The sequence below is a fragment of the Notolepis coatsorum genome (genome assembly GCF_963971535.1).
Source record: "Notolepis coatsorum genome assembly, chromosome: 13".
Taxonomy (NCBI): domain Eukaryota; kingdom Metazoa; phylum Chordata; class Actinopteri; order Aulopiformes; family Paralepididae; genus Notolepis; species Notolepis coatsorum.
In genome coordinates, this window is record NC_140177.1 from 112,868,338 (window position 1) to 112,892,812 (window position 24,475).

Here is a 24,475-nt window from a genome sequence, read left to right on the forward strand (position 1 = left end):
TTGAGGTGCTTTGGTACCATGAGGTGCAAGCATAGTCGTAGTACCCTTGAATGAGTGCTCCTGCTAGAGTCTTCAGGGTATTCTTGTTTACCAGAGAGGAGATCCGGTACAAGAATCGCGTTCGTTGGTTGACTTTTTTTATTACATTGGATGCCATTTTGTCACAGGAAAGATTAGCCTCTAGGATGGAACCCAGGTAGGTAATTTCATCTTTCCTTGTGATAATATTGTCACCCACTGTAACCGAGAAGCCGTCGGTCTTGCTGAGTTTGTTATTTGAACCGAAGAGAATGGACTCTGTTTTGCCCATGTGTAATGATAGTTTGTTGTCGGCGAGCCATATGCAGATTTTGCCTAGTTCCGAGCTGAGGGCTTTTTCAACCTGTAACTTGTTCTTGTCAGAGACCAGCAGGGCTGAGTCGTCCGCAAACAGGAACAAGTTGCAGTCACAAGCTGACGACATGTAATTTGCATAAATTAGGAATAGTAGCGGTCCTAGTATGCTTCCTTGTGGAACACCACAGCTCACTGTGAGGGGGGGGGATAGGGTACCGTTTACTTCCACCATCTGTTCCCTCCCCTCCAGGTAGGATTGTATCCAGCTCACTGATAAACTATCAAAACCAATTGCTTTTAGCTTGTCAATCAGAATGGTGTGATTGACAGTGTCGAAGACCTTTTGTAGGTCCAGCATGACCATGCCGCAGTATTTGCCCGCGTCCACCTCTTGTTTGATGTGGTCGTTCAAGTAGAGAAGGCATGTGTCAGTGGAGTGGGATGTTCTGAAGCCAGATTGGAATTCGTAGATTAGATTTTTTTCCGCGAGGTACTTTTCGATCTGTTCGTATACTATTTTTTCCATGACTTTCGAGATGGATGTAAGGATAGAAACAGGGCGGTAGTTACCCGGGTCTAATTTGCTGCCCTTTTTGTGCAGGGGTGTTACTCTCGCAATTTTGAAGTCCTTGGGGACGTGTCCCTGTTTTATGGAGAGGTTTATTATGTGTGTGATGACTGGGGTGATGGCTGCTGCTGAGTCTCTGAGGAATTTGGAGGGGATGTTGTCATGGCCAGTGGCCTTGTTTGGTTGGAGGGCGCTCAGTTTTTTGAGTACCTCATCTGTAGTTACCATTTCCAGTTTGAAGTCGTCTTAAGTAATTGGCTACATCCAGCTTGTCTGTGATGAGCGTGTTGTCCGTCTTTATGTTTATGTTTGAGGTGCCAAGGTGCCAAGCCTACCGTTTTGCTGTGGAAAGAGCCAAGTTGATTTACAGCTTTCCAGTGTGGAGGAATTTTCATGTGTCGAGTCGGCTGTGATTTTGGAGACTGTGAAAATACAGTTTTCTTACCTTATAGTAGTAACGTGAATATTTAGGAAAATAGCTTTAGGACCACTTCTGTAAAGAAAGACTTCGCTGTGGAAGAGAAATAAACCATTTGGATATCTTTGTTTTACACTGGAGCGGCTGTGGACAGTATTTTTCTTTATCAACTTGAGCAACTTTAACCAGTAGAGTGGAATGTCGGCCCTCATAAGTGATTTGAGTTGTAACTGTTGAGTTTGCTTTATTGAATGTAAAGGGCCAACCACGGCCAAACTGCCCTCTGTCTCCTGAGTCTAGCCCCCCCCCCCCCCCCCCCCATAGTACAGTCTGCTCGACTATGGGAGCACCTTCTCTGTGTGCCCTGCTAGTGTGGCTTATCCTTCCCCATGCCATTGTCTGTCAAAGAAATGGGAATAAAAGAAGTGACACGTTTTGCCCAAGTCACTTACTCAAGAAGTAATTTGGCCTAAATCCGGTTTAAAATGGCTCAAGTCACAACGGCATGTTCGTAAATTGGCCTAAGTTATTTAGGGCGACGTTTGTATTTTTGTTTAATTTATTTGGGAAGAAAAAGCACACTCCAACATGGTAGGGGGCGGTAATGCAACTTATTGGACGCATTGCCAACCGCCGTAAAACAAAACAGAAGAAGAAAGAAGAAACCCTCGTGTAACAGTGAACCGTCTCTCTAGTAACATTGCACTTTGCAACAATATCATATTCTGGCGCAGCCAGTTCACCAATTCAACAGGTAACGTTAAGTGTTGACTTTCAGTCAACCAATAGTCCTTTCCATTGTGACTGTTTTGTCAGAATAGAGCTGTCTTGCCATTTTAATGACATGCGTCAACGTTAGCTAGCAGCTTGCTAGCTACTAGTACTAACTAACTAACGTTACTACTAAACACAGTGTTGCTTCCTTCATGTTGTTTGTCAGCTTGCCTCATTGTTATTATTATTAAACTCCACGCGTGTTGGCGGTGACTAAACCCAAATAGCTAATATGCTAACCTGCCTATGTTTTAGCTAGTACTAGTGATAACTCCCTAGCTAACAACTTAAAACGCGCATACTATATTTTAGTTGTAATGTTTTAACAAGTGTGCAATGTTTGTCACTAAGTGGCTCCTTGTTTGTAGTTGATGTAGCAACAAGTTTAATTTTATTAAATGTTAGCCAGTGACTCTTGCTGTCTCTGCCGTCCGGCACAACGTTAACTTGTCTTCTCTAGTAACGACGTCGCTGTAGTGTCTGTAATGTAGAATATAGAGCCGTACGACCAGGCATCATAATAACATAAGCATAATAGCATGTTTTACAATAGTGTGTGAGTGAGTGAAATCCCAACAACGACGGCAATGTCTCCAAGTGGCTCTTTGATAATATGCTAACAATTTAACGTCACACAGCCAGGCACGTTTTTGATTGATTGATTGAAAACTTTATTAACAGATTGCAGAATGGGTATGATTGATTGATTGAAAAGTTTATTAACAGATTGCAGAATGGGTACAGTACAGTACAGCTCAATACATACAATTGTTAAGAGGATGCAGACCTGAGAAAGACTTTCGTCTTGTTTCCATCAGGGTCCCCCATTTTCAATTCATCATATGACACACATGACATACAGATAGACAGTACTGCTACATCTATACATTTATGACATACCAGATTTTCAAATACAGTACTGTTTGTGATACTAAAAAAATATCCAGAAGAAGAGTATATATATTTGACATAGAAACTGTGCATTGGGGGAGGTTGGGTAGGTGGGGTGGGGCTGTACATTGGAGGTGGGGGGGGGGGGGGACACACTGTACATTGGAATACTGACATACATTTGACATGGAAACTGTACATTGGAGGAGGTTGGGTAGGTGGGGTGGGGTTGGGTGGGGCTGTACATTGGAATACTGACAAAGCCATGCTTGGTCTTTATTGTACAACTGGGTTAGGACCAGGGGAGGAAACTAACTTTTTGGCTTACCAGCCAACTGGCGAGTATCTGATTTTTTTTACCAGCCAAACAGATTTTTTACCAGACAAAAAAAATCGCTAATTGTGATAATTACTTCTTTGTATGTCAAGCCGCGTCAATGTTGTGTATGCATCTGGGTAGGCACACTGTGCCTTTAAGACAGCACGGTGGTCTTACGACAGTGCTGTGAAGTACCGTCAAGTGTTGTGGTAACGTCAGTTGGGTTGGTCTGCTGTTGTGCACAGTGCACTGGTTGAGCTAGCCCCTTTTGTGACTGCGATGTGCAAGCCAGGGGCTTTTGAGCATGAAATAAAATGTCTAACCTTACGTCGTAGTCCGGTGCTTTTTTGGAAACATTATAGTCATAACAGATACACCTAGCTGGCTGCTTTGAGCACACGGGGCTAACGTTAGCTAGCAAGCAGCTATAGCTAAAACGCTAACTAGAAGCTAACCACTGTATACAGTTCCAGTAGACTAACATTACACCTCTGTGATTTAAATGTGTCCTTAGTAACTTATACTCAAGGGTTGTACTAGGGTTGGATGCAGTTCCCCGTTGGTCAGTCTGTCTGTTTTCCATCTTCTGCTGTGTTTAACGTTATCTGTTTGCGAGTGCTCCTGATGGCTAGCCTAGTACCGCAGGACTTTTATTATTATATGTCTGCGGGTTGGCCAGTACTGCGCAAACGTTTATTAAACATTATATGTCCGCGGGTGGTCTTGTGCAGTGCTCTCGTGGCACTGTCAACTAAAGCGAACACTCAGAAGACGCGCACCGTTTGCCAGTGCAGTGATTGCAGAATGTTTTATTTTTTTGTATACTCGCCAGCAGGGGAGGAAACTAACTTTTTGGCTTACCAGCCAACTGGCGGGTATCTGATTTTTTTTACCAGCCAAACGTAAAAAATACTAGCATTTGGCGGGTAAAGTGGCCTAATTTCCTCCCCTGGTTAGGACATTTGTAGGGGCGATTTTTGAATTGCAGTCTCCCGTAGGTGTTCTTTGAGTGTTTTTGAAGGTGGGTAGTGATTTACATTCCTTTACAGCTTTGGGTAGGGCGTTCCACATTGTTGTGGCATAATTGCGAAACGTGTTTAGTCCCTTGTTTGAGCCGAATCTGGGTTTTACATGATTTGTGGAGCTCCCTCTGGTGTTGTGATCGTGGTATTCCCTGACCTTTGGGAAGTATTTAGACATGTACATGGGTACCTTGGTCGTGTAGTGTATCTTGTAGACCAGGCCCATTGCAAGTTGCTGTACTCTGTTGTAGGGCTGGGCGATATGACCAAAAACGTTATCGCGATAAAATTATAAAATTATTTTCATATAATTCGATATCGATAATTATCGTCGATATAATGTCCGTCAAGTTTAATTAACTTCTTATGCTGCTGCGAATGTCTCAAGTCGAGTTGATGTCGTCATCAGTCCGCGCACGTTAAGTGGTCTGCACACGGCGGGCGACAGACGTCGCCTGGCGATGCGATCGCCTGTTGCTCAACGACAATCGCTTATCCCCCCACACCAGAGGCGACCGTCGCTCTGTCTAGCTGGGGGTGTGGTTACTTGTTTCCCCCCGGGAGATATAGGAGGACGGACCGCCGGGACCGGACGTCATGTTGTTGTGAAGTGAGCATATTAGCAGCTCTTCACTAGCACTAGCAGGTAGCTGTGTTGCGCGTTACGAGGGAATATTAACCTGTAAAACCCATATTGAGCTGGAATTAAACCACCATATAAGAATACAACCTCTCCTCATTCTTCCTGACATTACTGCATGCCTGATCGCTACGATACGTTCATTACCAACGATTGGACAAGTATTGTTATGCAGCTGCTGAGAGAGTGTATTTTTCACGGAAGACGCAAACTGTTTTGTTCTCAACCATAATTTTCTTTGGACAATAAACCTTACAAACTACATCAGCTGCAGCCTGGACATTAAACTCTGTCAACATCCACAACTTCTTTTGTTACCCGAGTATAAAAACACTAGTAGATGCATCGTGGCGCATTGTTCATTTATTAGTTAATGACAAGCGGCCACTACAGCTTCTCAAACTAACGTTATTTATTTAAATTGTTCCCATTAATAATAATGAACATAAGTAGCATGGTAATAATACGGAGGTTATTGATCAATGAATGTATTGAATGATACATTAATGGTGTACAAATGATACACCAGTAGAACTACTGTAGAAGTCAGTTATTTCCTCATTGTCCTGCCTGCCGTCGCCTCCAAAAATAGGATCGAGGCGATTTTGAGCGAGGCGACAGAAATAGCTGCGCGACCGTTGCTTCAGAATCTCCTGCCGTGTGGGTTCTCTCATTCATAACAATGAAGGCGATACAATTCTGTCTGTCGGCTCGCTAAAAAAAACGGTCGCCTGGCTAAAATCGCTCGCCGTGTGGGGACCCCTTTACAGTACACGTTAGTAGTTAGCCGACAAGCGGAGTATCTCATGACAATAAATATGACACTAAAATACTCTCTTCCGCCACAATATATTGAAACGAACTGTATACCCCACACTACTATAAACGTGGCCTCAGAATTCAAAACACACACATACTCGGCACGTAAATATATAAAACGTCGCCGTGCAAGCTAATTAGCCTAGCAAGCCTGTAGTATCTAAGCAGTGTATTCCATGACAATGTGCTAAATATTACACTAAAATACTCTCTTCCGCCACAATATATTGAAACGACGTCCACTGTATATCCCCACTACTATAAACGTGGCCTCAGAATTCACGTCACACACATACTCGGCACGTAAATATATAAAACATCGGCGTGCAAGCTAATTAGCCTAGCAAGCCTTGTTGTTGAGTGAGTCCTACCTCCTTCCGGGTATATTTCGCTCTCGGCCATCTCCTTCACTGATTGGTTGTTAGCTGTTGTGCGTAAACACGTCATCACGTAACGTTGGTTGTTGTTAGTGAGTGAGCTGAGCCGAGGCTGAACGGAGCCAAGCTTGGAATATATCGAAACTTTGCGACCACGTTTCATGTTTATTTCGAGGAAATAATTTATCGCGATAGTTATCGTTATCGTTTTATCGCCCAGCCCTACTCTGTTGTCTACTCTAAGCCATCCTAGGTTGGCAAAGTGTGCAGGGGTGAGGTGGGTTCTAGGAGTCAGGTCAAGCAGTAGTCTGACTAGTTTGTTTTGAGATGTTTGTAATTTGGTTTTTAGTGCCTTTGAGGTGCTTTGGTACCATGAGGTGCAAGCATAGTCGTAGTACCCTTGAATGAGTGCTCCTGCCAGAGTCTTCAGGGTATTCTTGTTTACCAGGGAGGAGATCCGTAGTGTAGAGATCTGTAGAGATCCGTAGGGTACAGTACAGTACGGCTCAATACATACAATTGTTAAGGGGATGCAGACCAGAGAGAGACTTTCGTCTTGTTTACATCATGGTCCCCCATTTTCAATTCATCATAACATATATATGACACACATGACATACAGACTGATAGACAGTACTGCTACATCTACGAACGTATTCGCCACCTACTACCTAGAATGGTTGATATTCCATACATTGCATGTATTATATATACAACTAGAGTTGTTCCGATACCGATACCAGTATCGGAAAAGCCGCCGATACTGCCTAAAATGCTGGTATCGGTATCGGCGAGTACCCTCTAATGGTGCGCTCCGATACCATATGACATAATTTATCAACAACACTGCGGACGTTGGGCTCTGTGGCTCTGCAGATATACCCTACTCGCTTAGTGAGCATTATAAAACAAACTTGTGCTTAATCGACCATGAATTAAAGTGTCAATGCCATTTCATTTGTCATTTTAACAGCAGAACAGATACTTTCTTAAAATGCCATCGTCCCGACAGAGCGCTGTTGACGGGGAGCTCTTTGGGTTCGCTTGGTGGCTGGTGTTATTAGCATTGAACAGCTAACCGAAAGCTAGCTTTAACATTACCTTGGCTAAAGTTGGGGCTATTCATAATCCAGCAATAATGGCTGCAGACCTGCAAGCAAAGTAGAGCAAGTTGGCAAAGGAGTATTCCAAGTAAAATCACATTTTCACCAGTAACGTTAGTCTTTCCATCTACCGGTAGCTCATGCTAGCTAACCTAGCTCATGTTAGCGCCATCACTGATCGACCACCTCGCGTACACAATTAATGACATGTTGCGGACAGCATATCGGTGACAATGTTTAGCTTTTAGTGCCAAATGATAAGAGTCTGAGGCGGAGTCTCAAAAGAGAATGTTGAATATTTATTGTGCAAAAATCACAACAACAGAGCCAACGGAGCCTTCTTGTGGAAGCAAGTGCAGCAACGAATAATGTCCGTATGGAACTAATGTGGCAACAACCTTTCCGTGGGTGAACTCATTGAGATAGTTTTCAATTACTGATACTAATACTAATCTATACAATCACCTGTTGAATAAATACCATTACTTTATAGTTATTACTAAAAAAACAGTATATATAAAACGGTAGCTGTATAAAAAAAAAAGAGGTTTTATAATTTATATAATATATTTTTAATTTTTTTATTTTAATGTATGCACTGGTATCGGATCAGTATCGGTATCGGCCGATACCCAAAGCTTAGGTATCGGAATCGGATCGGGAAGGAAAAAATGGTATCGGAACATCTCTATATACAACCATAGAACACTATACTTGTTGTATAGTATCAAATCCCTTCGAAGGTTCTTTCAGAAAACGTATATTTAGTAAAATATCTCCACTTCACCACGAGATTCATGTCGGATCACATTCTGTGTATGCGACGTGATGGAAAACACACCAGCACCAATCACATGAAAACTTCCGTTGATGAGCCAAGTGCGTTTACAATTGTGTAAATAAGATATACCTTTATTGACCCCCTTGGGGAGATTCAGCCAGCATGGGGGACGGGGGGAGGTACAGGTATGGGCATAATTGACTCTAAATACAAGCACTGAATGAGAATACAGTACAGCTCAATACACACAATTGTTAAGGGTGATGCAGACCAGAGAAAGACTTTTGTCTTGTTTACATCGGGGTCCCCCATTTTCATTTTCGAGGGTGTGTATGCCCCATCAGTTATATTATACGTACAATAAGTATAGTCAATAACACTTAGAATCTGAATATATACTATGACTAAGTAAATTATACAGTATACACAGGTGCAGTATACATAAGGTACCCTAAGAGGCATGATATGCGTCATGCGTTATATGTTGTAGTCCGACTGTCCTTATTTGTGATTAACGGACGTTTTATGCGATCATCGTGCTGTCATCCCGTTGCATACACCGAATGTGGTGTGTGAATCTCGTGGAGATATTTTACTAAATGTTTTTTCTGCCATAACTTTCAAAGGGATTTGATACTATATGACAACAGCTAACCCCATGTCACAGCAATTAATTATTGGGTGAGTAAACGCAGAGCACAACAAATTAGAATGCCGTGGGCCTGTGGGGGGTGAATTGCAAATCGCTATGGCTGTATATGGAATACCTGCAATTCTAGGGCTAGGCATCACTGCAATGTCTGCCAGTATGTCATAGTCACAATGTGAGTTTAAAAACAAATAAAGAGGTTAGGCTACTCTTTAAAAAGACACAGACAACGACGTACATCCCTTCCACCTTCCCTTTCTCATCTTACCATATACATGACCCTACTTCTACTTGTAGTTTTACTGTCTGGTTAAAGGTAAGTAATCACTTGTGACAACCAGATTATTATTAACATTGTCTGAATGACTGGAACTACTAAATTACTTAAAATGGTGCAGCATGATTTCGTCATTCTTTTTGGCATCCATGGTGATTTGAAATTGTGAGACTGTGGAACCTTTGTTTTCTCTTCTTTTCAGGACGCCATGTCCTCCTATACCTGTATTAGCTGCCGGGTGGCATTTGCCGACGGCGATATCCAGCGCGCCCACTACAAAACCGACTGGCACCGCTACAATCTCAAGCGCAAGGTGGCCGACATGCCGCCTGTCACCGCCGAGAACTTCCAGGAGCGCGTCCTAGCACAGCGGGCCGCCACTGAGCAGGAGCTGAACAGTGCCACGGTCAGCGAGGGCTGTGCCACCTGCAACAAGAAGTTCTCCAGTGCCAACGCCTACCAGAACCACCTGCAGTCCCACAAGCACCAGGTGGCAGAGAAGCAGGCCGTACTGGCAGCACAGAGGAAGGTGGAGAGGATGAACGAGAAGAACCTGGAGAAGGGGCTGGGGGAGGAGAAGGTGGACCACAATGCCAAGAACGAGGCTCTTAGGCAAGCCCTGCAGGAGCAGCAGAGGCCCAGCCCGGTCAAGAGAGGGAGCACCGAGGCTTTGGGACAAGATGGCGGAGTGGACAGACTGAAGCCAGAGAGACCAGAGAAACCCCCCAGGTTGCTGTGGCTGGAGGAGCAAGCTAAGAGGATGGCAGAGGGAGAGCAGCCGCAGGGTGCCACAGCAGAGGAAGGTAAGGCAGGGCTATGTCACAGCAGAGGAAGGTAAGGCAGGGCTATGTCACAGCAGAGGAAGGAAAGGCAGGGTTCTTCTACAGCAGAGGAAGGAAAGGCAGGGCTCTCCTACAGCAGAGGAAGGTAAGGCAGGGCTCTTCTACAGCAGAGGAAGGTAAGGCAGGGCTCTTCTACAGCAGAGGAAGGAAGGAGGAAGGGCTCTGTCACCGCAGAGGGAGGAAGGGCTATGGTATGGTTGTGTATTGGCAATAATCTGGCAATACGATACAGGGGCTATGATTCGATATATTGCAATATATTGTGATACTGTGTTTTTTAGGAAAACTCATAGTTTAAGGGACACACATTAACATTCTAAAGCTGTGTGTCGTGCCCACATCAACACAAATGTATTTTCACATTGTCTGCTAAAAATGCCCAGAACAATGTATAAATATATAAATAAATGGCTGTCACTGTGTATTTGCTGTGTAAAAAGTGTATTTGCACCAGATTTCACATGGCGGTTCAAAACACCTAAATATAACTTTCCACGTTGGGGTAAAAAAAATCCCTGGTAAACTATGCAGTTATTCAACAAAACTCTGGCAGTTTATTTTTTTAACGTCAAATATTGTATGCTCGACACAAAGGGTGATGCATGATGGTGACTTTACACTGCACCAAAAATAAAGGGTAGGTTACTAGGTTCCCCTTAATCCTAAAAGGTACAACACTTAAGAATAAGCTCAGAATTGGCAAAGTAACACTAAATAGTTAGGTTGGGTCAAATGCAGAGAGCAAATCTCCCCACAGGGATTAATACAGGTACAATTTAACAAGGTCCTAGGTTGGAATCCGGCTTGAGAATGTTCTGTCTTTTAGAAGAATGGGAGGACGTTGGCGATGACGACATGGACGACGACGATGATGATGAGGAGGAGGAGGAGGAGGCAGCGATGGAGGAGCAGCAGGAGGGAGGAGCCGCGGCTTCGGCCGCACCTCAGCCCACGGCTCTCCCTGGTTCCATCCCCGTCATGGACTGCCTGTTCTGCCCGCATCACTCTCACTCGCTCATGAAGAATGTAGCCCACATGACCAAAGTGCACAGCTTCTTCATCCCCGACCTGGAGTTCCTGGTGGACCTGAAGGGGCTCATTCGATACCTGGGTGAGTTGGAGGGCAATGGGTTGGGACTCCAGAGACTAGAGCTGCCCCCCCCGCATAGTCGATTCATTAATTAGTCGATTTCAGGAAGTAATTTCCTGAAAAATGATGAACAATTCTCTGGTAAGCACTAGATTTAAAGAGGTCCTGCATTATTGTATGTGGGAAAACTCACATTTTACAGATTTGTCGATAAAATCGTATAACTTTTTTTAGTCGAGGACAGCCCTACCAGGGACACACAATGCCCCGGGGTGGTCCTGGGGGAAGAGAGAGAGGGGGGGGGGGGTTTGGTGAAAAGGATGGATAGAGATGCCTTTATTACATTGGCAAGTTCTATACAGAACATGATTTAAAAATAAGAATAATAAAAAAGAAAATTATGATTTCTCCTCCAGGGAATACTGTGTCGGAGTGAGTTTATTTTGACCATGTTCTGTGTAGAACTTAATTTAGTAATTTTAGTCATTTAAATCTATCTTTTTCACTCGAATTCAAGTGTCTTGGTTACTCATCTTTTCAAATGAAATGTCCCAATTATTACATTCACTGAAAGTAGCCCAATGAGAATGTTGTTTTCTCCACCGTTATCTCACTTCCTGCTGTATAGACGCTTTGGGAATTCTGGACTAAATCACAGCGAACAACAATTGCCTTCTCAGATGGAGGTCGCTGGAACAAAATCTTATCAAATTAGAGGGATGTGCGGTAATGCCATGAAACAGTGACCATTAGGCAAAAGAGCCTCACTTTGCGTTACACTTTGTTTACATATTTGGGAGGGGTTGCTATTGCTGGCTACACCTCATGCTCTGCTAAAAGAGATTTGGAGAAATGCACAGGTTTATAATAAGTTACTAAACCCACACGTCGCACCAAAACAAAAAAAGCACGGCTCTTGCCTAGAGGTTGCAGATTGGTAGAATTACAGATTCTACCTTTAACTGTGTGCAGAGATACAGGCATTAAAGCGTTCCGTCTTGAGACTGATATCCGTCCATTTGATTTGGAGTTCCGTCATTTGATTCGGAGTCGTGACGGATTTTAACCTGAGCCAATCAGAGGTGTCAAATATCATGAAAAAGGGCTTCTTCTTTTTTTTTACCGCGGCCGCGCCAAGCATAGTCATTTGCGAGCAATCGGCAGGACGCAGCGACTTGAGAGACCGGATTGCGCTAATAGTTTGTCGTCGGAAATGTATAATAATCGCAAGATACATTCAGACAGTGTTGGATGAGATCTAACTAAATGGATTTATGGACACATTTATGCCCGGACCACAAAGCTTATCGAAGGGTTAGCGGCGGCGCTAAAAATGTAATTGTAGTGCTGTCAGACCCTGATATGGGTTGTCTTTTCCTCTTAGCTAACGCTATTAAATATAAATATACAGTGGAGGTTAAAATAAGAATGACTTTGCCTGAAAAAAAAGTCGGTAGATGTTTTGACGGAGATGACTCATTCCCGCAGGAATGGACTTTACCATAAATCATAGGCTGATATACGCTACATTCTCTTTAAACATTTAAATTTTAAATGTTACAGGAGACGAGTAATAGATTTAATCACTTTTATTCTTTTAAACTTGGTCTGACCGACCTTCAGCATACATAGACCATGAACAGGCAGTAGATCCAGTAGAAACGCATGTCAGAAAACACGAGTCTTACGCCTCGCGCGTCAAATCTCTCCTTGTTTACCGACGTCGCATCCACCACCTGCTTAGTACCTGCTTGCACTAACGTTACGCACGCCTGCTATACCGATTAGCTAATGTTGGCATAATGACGTTAATGGAAGGAGTAAGCCGGCCACTAAAAAGAGAACCCACCGCGGTGTTCTCAGACGAAAAGGATAAGCGGCACCACCTAATAAAAGAAAGTTGCGAGAGGAAGTTTGAAGAGACTGGCTAGGGCCTAGGCTACTGGGGGCTGTCTGTAGTGGTGAGTTGTTAAACTTGTTCCGTGGGCTGCAACTATGTCAAAAAGAAAAACAGAAACAACACATTTGTCATTGTCGTGTTACTTCACAGTACCCCCTCCTAATGTACAGTCTCCTCCCCATATGTATATAATCTCTGTTAGGATCTATGGGTAACAGTACTGTATATTTCCATATCGTATATGTCACAAATGTAACATTACTATATACCTGTAGTATGTCATGTATGTCACTATGAATTGAAAATGGTGGACCCTGATGTAAACTAGACGAATGTCTTTCTCTGGTCTGCATCCCCTTAACAATTGTGTGTATTGAGCTGTACTGTATTGTACCCATTCTGCAATCTGTTAAATATTGATTGATTGATTGTTATTATTAACAGATTGCAGAATGGGTACAATACAGTACAGCTCAATACACACAATTGTTAAGAGGATGCAGACCAGAGAGACTTTCGTCTTGTTTACATCAGGGTCCCCCATTTTCAATTCATCATAACATATATGACACACACGACATACAGATAGACAGTACTGCTACATCTATACATTTATGACATACCAGATTTACAAATACAGTATTGTTTAGGGGTGGGGGACGATACATCGATCCAGATCGATATATCGATCTATTATCAATAATCAAATAGGATCGATGCAACGTAAAAAGATCGATTCATATTGCTATACTTATTTTGAAAATCCGGCAACGTCATATCCGCCCCGGTGAAACTCTGTGTAGCTCTGTACAGCAGAGCGAGAGCAGGTCTTCAGTCGTCTATTTTGCGATCCGATATATAAGTCTGTGCAGTTTTTCCCCACAACGGGTCAAATGCATCTAACATGCTTTGCATCGTCGCCATTTTTTTATGCCCACGTCGCGTGGGCAGACCGAAATTAACGTTACATTAGCTGCTTAAGCTAACTAAGCTAAGAGAGAGAGAAACTGAGAGAGGAGAGGTGAAGGAGGGGCGGGGGCATTGTGTGTGTATGCGTGTGTGTTTGAAAATACCAGATGAAGTCGGGAGTATTATTATATTGATATTATTTACTGAGGATGGACAGATAATGTTGATATTTAAACATATGATCATCATGCAACATAAAACAATTGTAGGAACGGTTTGGGAGAGGAAGGGGTTTTAGCTTGCGTGTTGTGAGTTCCAAAACATTTTACTTAAAGTTTAAAGCTCAATATATAAAAACGTGTCACTTTACAGTGAACAGGAGGTCTATTTGTATTAAAAACAATAGATTGTTTTTCATTTAAATGTCTGGAAGAGCTCAAAAATAAAAACGTCAATTGATATTTCCGTAGCCTTTTTTTAGTTGATCTAAATGTGACTGATTGTGTTAAATGGGCACATAATATCGTCTCATATCAATCGCAGGCACCTGAATCTAATCGTATCATATCGTGGCAGACTTTGTGATATCGGCAAATATCGTATCGTTGTCCAAAGAATCGATATCGTATCGTATCGTGATGAAACTGGTGATTCCCACCCCTAGTATTGTTTGTGATACAATAAGAGTCTAAAAAAGAGTATATACATTTGACGAAGAAACTGTACATTAGAGGTGGTTGGGTGGGGGGGAGGGGGGGGTAACTGTACATTGGATGAACGAAGTAGGCTCCCTTAAAACGCTAACGATAAAAAAATACAGTGGAGGTTAAAATAAGAATATGACTTGGCCTGAAAAAAGGAGATTTTTCTTTTGTTGCTTTAATCCCTGAGAGATATCAGTGAAAAGAGTGAATGAACTACTATGACTCAAATAGTCATTCTTGTACATTCTCTCATTGTGCTAATGTGTAGTAAATAATGGAATAATGGTTAATTGTCTGGGGACACCCTGGGGGCGTCTATATTTATCACAGCCGAAGAGTGCGTCGCGTTTCTCTGATTGGCCATGACGCCCATGTGACCGCGGCAGCGCGAGAGAGCGGCAGTGCGGAAATAGGCTGCATCCTCCACATCAAGAAAGACAGACAGGCATTCTCTGTGACAAACCCTAACCTTAACCAACTCCGAAATAATGCCTAACCTTAACCCTCCCTAACCTTAACTTAACCCTAACCTTAACCAACTCCGAAATAATGCCTAACCTTAACTTAACCCTAACCATAACCAACTCCGAAATAATGCCTAACCTTAACCCTCCCTAATCTTAACTTAACCCTAACCTTAACCAACTCCGAAATAATGCCTAACCTTAACTTAACCCTAACCTTAACCAACTCCGAAAGAATGCCTAAACTTAACACTTTAACTGCCGGGAAACGCTTTACAGCGTCATTCCCGGCCATGCTCAAGTTGCCGAAGGACGCTTTACAGCGTCTTTAATATCAATATTTCAAAAATCTGTGATCGGATTCATATTTCCCCTCCGCTGGCCTGAGATCCACCAGGAGGACCCACTGAGCTCTCTGGCGGTTCAGGAGCGCCATCTGGTGGCCGATCGGCGCAATCGCCAAACAGGAAGTGCTGTGGAGGTTGTGCTCATAGATATCTATAGAACACTAGATAGCTTAAGGCGGAGTCACCAGCGTCACTGAACCGCCGCCATCTTGCTCCAGTTAGCCTTGAGTGAGAGTGAGTGAGCTGCACAGACAAAAATACTCATAACTCGCTGAAATATTGACAGATTTACAAACGGGTTGGTTTGCTATAAACATCAAAGATGTAGTTATGATACTGCATACTTATATAAAAAAAATTTAAAGATGTTTTTTTTTACAAACCGCTTGAATCATAGCCACGTTAATAATGCTTGTAATAAACCAAACCGTTTGTAAATCCGTCAATATTTCAGCGACTTATGAGTATTTTTGTCTGTGCAGCTCACTCACTCTCACTCAAGGCTAACTGGAGCAAGATGGCGGCGGTTCAGTGACGTCGCTCTCCATTGGCCGGCAGCGCGGGCAAGCTATCTATTGTTGGTTGTGCTGGTCGGCCATATTACTTCCGGGCACTCGGTTTGGCTGCCGGCACTCTGGCTCGTCACAATATATAGCGATCCATTGCCAATAACTTGATAAACAACATGATTTGGACGTATATAGTATTATACAAGCTGGAAATGGTTCATCAGGATAAACATCCCATAATCGAAAACGGTCTACACCACGCTGATCGTCCAACGGCGCGAGGAAGATCCGGTAAGATTCAGCGTTATTTTTGAACGTGTTCCATATAAACTGTTATGATGAATATATGACCCACACTAGATGAATGATATAACGCTGCCCACGGAATTATAAACTATCCCCCGCCCATCCGGTCATCATCAGATCATACGTAGATCATTCTAGAAGTCAGGGTTTCCGTTAGAAAAAATTGTTGCCGGTCTCCGTGACCTGCAAGATTTCAATCTACCGGACAAATGAGATTAATTCCGGTCATAGTTTATTGAGCTTTAAAACAATTGATAGGCAGGCTATATAAAGAATGTCATCCTCAAGGCATGTAGATTTATTTATTTACTAGGCTACTTTTGCGTATACAGTCATTAATATATTCCAAATAAAATAAGTCCCTCGATACTCCGTGCTGCTGCTGACTTGAAATAAAATAGACCGCGTATGTGGGCAGTCGGTCTGACACTAAACAGCAGTCTGTTATAATCACATTTTTATGAGCTAACGAATTCCGTTATATTGGACATTTGTATTAATTATATCAAGCGAAGAACTGAGAAATTTTGCAGAGAGAGACGGCAACATTATCGTGGGTTTGCGTGATGTATATCTCCACCTCCCAACGACTTGGTGCTGGTCATAATGTCCGGTGAAAACAACTCCCTCCAAGCACAACTTGACCACCCGAACCGTACCAAAACAGGCCAAAATTAAATAGCCCATGCGACGAACGATTCATTACATTCGTTTCATCGTTGCTCCACCAAGCAGCCGGTCCAACAATGAAAGCTGTTATCAGCGCGAGCCGGCCGCAGTTAGTTTGCAAGAAGCATCCAGCTGCAGACCCGCAGAGCAGCTTTCCAGGTCTGGGGACCGCACTGTGCCAGCAAAGCTGGTGGGTTCTGTGGGTCTGCAGCTGCATGCCTTCCGCAAATCCAGCAGCAAGCTCTCGCTGAGCGAAGCAACGACAACAAACGCAATGATTGTTTCGTTCATCGCATAGGCCACCCAACTCCAGCCCATCCAAATACAATTCAAATAATCAAACTGTGCCCAGAGGGAACTATTTTCACCGGACACTATGACCGGAGAGATTAAATATGTCAGACTTCAACAGATTTTGCCGGTCAAATACCGGTAATTACCGGCTAACGGAAACGCTGCTAGAAGTACGTCCAATTGAAATTTTTTATATCGCCCCGATTGCCATCAAACTGTATTTCATCATCAATATAATGCATTTGGGGCTATAGATCACGTTCTGGAGAAAGCTGCAGAAAGAGATGAAAACATACTTATACATTAGACCATACTTTACTATGAATATGTGAATGAAAAAGTTTAACGTTGCTACACAATGAACAATACATATAGGACTTTGAATGGGCCCTAATAATGGCAATGTAGCAATAGAATTTAAAAAGTTATAGCCATGCAAAGAAGGGGTACTTCTCCATAGACAAATAGAGCTGGCAATCTATGGTATATCATGAATTTAACCCATGGCACCCAAAGTGTTGACCAGCGGAAGAATGCACGTTTATAGCGAGAGATGATAAACGTAAAAAAGAAAAGAAAAAAAATTGAAGTGATTCGAACTTGTGACCAACCGCACCGCAGGCTCCACAGAACGGCGGCGTACCAGTTGAGCTAAGCGTCGATGGAAAAACATCGGGGATTACGGCTACATAATGCCGCAAGCTCTGCCGCTCCGCTCCGCGTGTCGCAGCCAATCAGGGAAAACGCGGAAGCACTCTGCAGCACTCTTCGGCTCCAATTAAAGAATAGGCACCCTGGGGTTCCTCAGAGTTATACACTAGTTAAAATCAGTCAGACGTTCAATCCAAGGATTTGCTTAACTCTGAATCCAATATCTCCTTGTTCTTGCAGGAGAGAAGGTTGGAGGTGGGAACGTGTGTTTATGGTGCAACGAGAAGGGGCGTTCGTTTTACTCCACAGAAGCGGTGCAGGGTCACATGGTAGACAAAAGCCACTGTAAACTCCTCACCGATGGCGACGCAGCTCTGGAGTTTGCAGACTTCTATGACTTCAGGTAATCAGAGATGTGGAGCAGGGATTTCGTAGGTCTTAAATCCTTGTAAAGGTTTTGAGTTTGATATCGGCAAGATATGGCCTCATATTCTTTTTAAATCTTGTGAAAGTATCCAGCATTAAAACGCAAAGGATTTTGAGTTGTGACCGAATAACAGAGAAATTGTTTGAATGTGGAAACTACAGCTGGTTGGCTGTAACTAATGCGTGTAACTGCTGGGGAGGTGGTTGAAGTCAATGAGCCCAACATCAGAGATTTAACATTAAAGGCATTTAGCAGATTTATAACCTTAAAGGAACACGCCAAGATTTTGGGAAATTAGCTTGTCTTCTCCAGAGAGAGGCAAGAAGATAAATCCCAGTTTCCTCTGTGCGTTCAGTAGAAGGCTATCTGGCTCCACGTTAGCCTAGCACAGCACAATGAATGGAAGCGGACAGTGACGGGTAGCCTAGGCATTGTCCAACCAACACCTCTCCCGAAGGCTACCCGTCACTGTCCGCTTCCACACAAGCAGTTAGGTGGCTACTGGCCAGCGTAACAAGGAGTTAGGTGCAGGGGAGGAAATTAGGCCACTTTACTCGCCAAATGCGAGTATTTTTTACGTTTGGCGAGTGATTCATGAAGACCACTCGCCAGTCTGGCGAGTATACAAAAAAAAAAAAACATTCTGCAATCACTGCACTGGCAAACGGTGCGCGTCTTCTGAGTGCTCGCTTTAGTTGACAGTGCCACGAGAGCACTGCACAAGACCACCCGCGGACATATAATGTTTAATAAAAGTTTGCGCAGTACTGGCCAACCCGCGGACATATAATGATAAAAGTCCTGCGTTACTAGGCTAGCCATCAGGAGCACTCGCAAACGGATAACGTTAAACACAGCAGAAGATGGAAAACAGACAGACTGACCAACGGGGAACTGCATCCAACCCTAGTACAACCCTTGAGTATAAGTTACTAAGGACACATTTAAATCACAGAGGTGTAATGTTAGTCTACTGGAAATGTATACAGTGGTTAGCTTCTAGTTTTAGCGATAGCTGCTTGCTAGCTAACGTTAGCCCCGTGTGCTCAAAGCAGCCAGCTAGGTGTATCTGTTATGACTATAATGTTTCCAAAAAAGCACCGGACTACGACGTAAGGTTAGACATTTTATTTCATGCTCAAAAGCCCCTGGCTTGCACATCGCAGTCACGAAAGGGGCTAGCTAAGCTCAACCAGTGCACTGTGTACAACAGCACACCAACCCAACTGACGTTACCACAACACTTGACGGTACTGTCGTAAGACCACCGTGCTGTCTTAAAGGCACAGTGTGCCTACCCAGATGCATACACAACATTGACGAGGCTTGACAACCGAGGTTCAAAGTTAACTTGATTGATTGAAAACTTTATTAACAGATTGCAGAATGGGTACAATACAGTACGGCATTTTCAATTCATCATAACATATGACATACAGATAGACTACTGCTACATCTATATATTTCACATCTATCTATACACTTCACAACATACTTCGGTTTTTTTCTTTCACTGCCCAACCCAGTCCAACCCAGCATCTTTCACTGCCCAGTTAACTTCAGCCCAACCCAGTCCAGAATAGATACCTCTTTCATGTTAATATGTTTTATGCTAATATTGTGAAGAGTAGAGATTAATTTTATTTATTAAGTTTTATGCTAATACATATTTTAAAGAGTAGAGACACGGTGTGATTATTTTACTATGATTGAAAATCTATTTAGACGAAGACATACAAAGAAGTAATTATCACAATTAGCGATTTTTTTTGTCTGGTAAAAAATCTGTTTGGCTGGTAAAAAAAATCAGATACTCGCCAGTTGGCTGGTAAGCCAAAAAGTTAGTTTCCTCCCCTGGTTAGGTGGCTACTGGCCAGCGCGACGAGCAGTTAGGTGGCTACTCGTTATGAATTTTATCGTTCCAATGACGGACAGCATTAAACATGTTCTGTCATTGTTAAAAAAATCTATCAAAGATGGAAAATATTCAGTTAATGTGACCCCTGGGTAGCAGTTTGACCATTTCCATTATTTTAACCTGGTTGTGTTCTTTGTGCCAACAGGAGTAGCTACCCTGACAGGAAGGAGGGAGAAGATGTGGGTATGGAGGATGAGGAGTTGCCCGACGACAAGAACGTGGAGTATGATGATGAGACACTGGAGCTAACCCTCCCCTCAGGTGAATATAATGATATATCAGCTGTCCTTTTGGCCTCTGATTGTTGGTGTGGTTTCTAGAGCTACAGAACAGGCCTCATCAAGCTGTACTATCTGAAGACTACGTAAGCTAGCGCTCCATTTGGTCTCAACTCCAATTGAGTATGCATTTCACTTGCTGAAGACAAAGCTGAAGGGAAAATGCCCCAAGTACAAACAGGAACTGAAGACAGTTGCAGTAGAGGCCTTGCAGAGCATCACCAGGGACGAAAAAACGGCTACTGAGCTCGTTCAGCACCTTCTTAAGATCACGTGTACAAAATGGCAGAGGTGAATTTGGATTTAGTATCACCAGGCGTGCAGCAAGAACCGTGAATGAAATCTACTGTAAATACAGTTACTTTCTTATTATGGAGACTGGTCCGCCATTTGAATCTGATTGCAACGTGAATATTTGCTAAACGTTCACAGAAAGGTAGATAAACTAACTGTGTTCTACTATATGCCAATAACGTTCAGTTTTGTGGTAGATGATCCCGAAAAATAAGAGAAATAAAGAAAATCCATCCACAAGTCATTTGCTTTACAGTAGCTGGCTTGAGCTGGGTATTGTCGTTTTTAGAAATTCCGACGCTCATTGAAAGACCTGAGTGTCCTTCATGATAATGACTACAACAAAATGGCCGCTCACATTTATTTCCTGTTGAAATTCGCTAGCTTATGAATATAATTCCTAAACTGATATTTCTTTAAAGGTCCTCTAGTGTAAAAATGGCCTTTTCCAGTGTTTTGCATTGTTTTCAAGCAATGTGGGGCTGTACCATCACTGACAAAATATGAAATCTGTACCAAGTCCCGTTACTGCAGTTCAGCTGAGACAATAACGCCCCCCACTGAAACGAGCCATTCTGAATTGACTCGATCTGTGACGTGTAAGAAATCTGATCTGCCACCGCCCGCCCACAATCAACTGTGATTGGAGGAGTTAGCATAACGTTGAAAGTATGCGCAAAACGGGCAAGCAGCGAGTGGAAATAATGTGTAAGCGGTTTCGACAGCAGAGTTGCCACCTTCAGCTGTTCCACTGTCAGCACTTCCTCAAAAGTGTTCGACAGTGTTCCTAATAGTTTCCTAATGATATTCAAGTTTCAAGAGTTTATTCATCACATACAAACCAGGGCATACAGTGAAATGCGGTTGGCCATGCCTGCTACGATTGTGCAATAAAACAATAGTTATAGTAATAATAATAAAAAGGTAACTAGAATAGACATGGTAAATAGACATGTTAATAAATCGCTTCAAGGCACTGGATCCTATGTACACTCCTATACAATGTGCAGTTTTTCTTCTATGTCCATAATGCTATACTTGCTGTTACTAACTATACTATGCAACAATCACAACAAGTTATTTTCTTAAAGTGTGCGTGCTCCACAAGCAATGAGCCAGGGCAGGGGCAGTTTTTGGGCTACACGCTGTTCAGCCTGTACAGCTTGTACTTTGGAAGGGGAGAAAGTGGTGCACCAAATTACTTGATTAAAAATACAAAACAATGAATTGTATTGAAAAAAAACCTTAGATGTGTTCCATAGACTCACAGGAATTGTGTAAAATTGCCCAAATAGTGAACGATTGTGGATCTTAACTCATTCAGCGCCGGAGGCCTAGAGCATCTTAGTTCCTACCACGCCAACGCTCTAAAAGATAGGAATAAATGGTGGTGTTTGCAGGGCTATATATATATATTCTATATTATAGCTATGGATACAATACTATGGCCCATTTGACATCAACTATCTAGCATTCAATATGTGAAAAAGAATGACTTTTTCCATCAATACGTTGCGTGTTATACCGTGGTGAATATAAGTATAGTTTTAGAGTGATCCTGTCTAATCCCAGAAAACGACGATATGCAGCAAAACGTGAATTTCACTAAAAGCGTTGTTGTTTCTCGCCTGGACACGCTACTATTTCCAAATCAAATGAATATAATGGGTATTATGTTTCATCATGAATGCATGTTTTTTGATGCCTTGATCGTCACCAACGGCATACGTTGCGATCAAGGTCAAATCATGGTTAGATCAAAGCAGGATTGATATAATTTAGTCCTTACCTTCACTAGGAGGTACCCCAAAAAGAATATTCCAATTGTCTGATCGCGAGTCCAAGTACTGGTGTCCATCGTGTCGCCAACATAATCCACCACAACAGATGCATCGGAGGCATTTGACGCTTCTCAATGTGATCGGGATACCCGCTCGCCTCGCCTGACAAAGAAAAGTGCGCCCGGAGTAGGGCTGGGCGATATGACTATATTATATAAATATCGGGTACAGTTCATTAACGATACACTTTTTAAACGTATCGTGGATATCGTGATGTTTTGACCAAGAGGCTTGTGTCGCGTCAATCTGGTCCACACGTTGACACTTTTGAACAGCGCCGCCCCACACACACTACTGCATCAAAAGTTACTACTTATGATAACAAATGCATTCGTTTTGTGGCATTGACGTTATATAGTTACACTTTCAATAACCTCAGCGTATTTACATAGCAACGACCGAGGTCGACCTAGATATAGCAAGCGTTAGTCGTTCATATCTCAGCCTGTGCTGACTCAGTTGTGCCCATTCTGCGGTCTGCTAATAAAGTTTTCAATCAGACAGATGTATGGAAAGGCTTTTATTATAACATCCGTTGCAGTAAAATCATTATGCCTCCAGTCGTTTAGTCCTTCTGCGGAGCTAAAAGCTAAACGTCGGCCGCGGCGAGCTGCCATTGTTATTGTCATTGAGCTCTCCAATGGCGGAAGTAAAAAATGAATACGCGCTTGCCGATTGGTGCTAAGAACAGCTAGGGGTGGGACGATACATCGATCCAGATCGATACATCGATGTAATTATCAACAATCGAATCGGATCGATTCAATGTAATAAGATCGATTCATATCGATACTCTTATTTTGAAAATCCTGTGGCGAGTCTCATATCCGCCCAAGAACAACAGCAGTAGCTCCGTGTGTGTAGACGTTACAGCATAGTATTCTCCCTTTCTGTGTGTGTGCGCGCGTCTTTGAAAAGACCAGATGAGGTCAGAGGAGTTTGATGTTTAAATGTTATTTAAACATAAACAATATAATACATAATAAATGTAGGCCTATACATGATCATGCAACATCAACAAATTGTTGTAGGAACGGTTTGGGAGAGGGAGGTAGGGAGGGGTTTTAGGTTGAGTTTTGAGTTCCAAAAAATGGAGCTTAAAGTTTAAACCTCAATATATCAAAACGTGGCACTTTACAGTGAACAGGAGGTCTATTTGTATTAAAAACAATAGATTGATTTTCCTTTAAATGTCTGGAAGAGCTCAAAAATACAAATGTCAAATGATATTTTCGTTACCTTTTTTTAGTTGATCTAAATGTTACTGATTGTGTTAAATGGGCATATGATATCATCTCATATCGATTGCAGGCACCTGAATCTAATCTAATCGTATTGTATCGTGAGAGACTTTGTGATATCGGCAAATATCGTATCGTTGTCCAAAGAATCGATATCGTATCGTATCATGATGAAACTGGTGATTCCCACCCCTAAGAACAGCAGGGCGGGTGCTAATGCGATGTGACGTAATTGGCAGACGCGACTGTCAATCAAAATGATTCTGTTTGCCGGCTGAATGAATGAGAACGTTATTAACAGATTGCAGCATGGGTACAATACAGTACAGCTCAATACAACAAGTCAACAGTGGACTGGAGGATGCAGACCAGAGAGAGACTTTCGTCTTGTTTACATCAGGGTCCCCCATTTTCAATTCATCATATTTCATATCTAAATCATATAATATCTCATTGCTAAATATATGCAATATATAATCTAATAATCCAATAATCTAAATCTAATATATAATATAAAAATGCTAAATGCATGGGTATTTTATTTTGTCTTTAATGTTAGCTTGCAAACTCAAATACTGTCTTGGTAAGCCTCATAATGAATTGTTTGGGGAAAAAAAGAAAAACATCGTGATGCGTATCGTGTATCGCCGAAAGGTCAGAAAATATCGTGATATCATATTTAGGCCATATCGCCCAGCCCTAGCCCGGAGACATTTGATCGACGCACAGGCCTAGATATAATGTTTCAAAGGGTGCTCGATATTGCCACCTGGGTGGATGCGGCCGGTATTGCACTTTAGCATTCTCAGGATGATTC

The 24,475-nt window shown here is 42.6% G+C and overlaps 1 protein-coding gene across 2 annotated transcripts in view; it reads left to right on the forward strand.

Annotated features, from left to right (window-relative positions):
• The first annotated feature begins 1,961 nt into the window (after positions 1-1,961).
• The window catches only part of znf622 (zinc finger protein 622), a 31,193-nt gene continuing 8,679 nt past the window's right edge, over positions 1,962-24,475 (forward strand). Inside the window, exons 1-5 of one of the 2 annotated variants that reach the window (XM_084327188.1) lie at positions 1,962-2,076; positions 9,177-9,777; positions 10,643-10,927; positions 17,900-18,062; positions 20,150-20,265. In XM_084327188.1, the coding sequence (XP_084183314.1) occupies positions 9,183-9,777; positions 10,643-10,927; positions 17,900-18,062; positions 20,150-20,265 (1,159 nt within the window). In that variant the 5' untranslated portion in view covers positions 1,962-2,076; positions 9,177-9,182. The remainder of the gene's footprint in view (positions 2,077-9,176; positions 9,778-10,642; positions 10,928-17,899; positions 18,063-20,149; positions 20,266-24,475) is intronic. The other variant, XM_084327189.1, reaches the window with a different exon arrangement.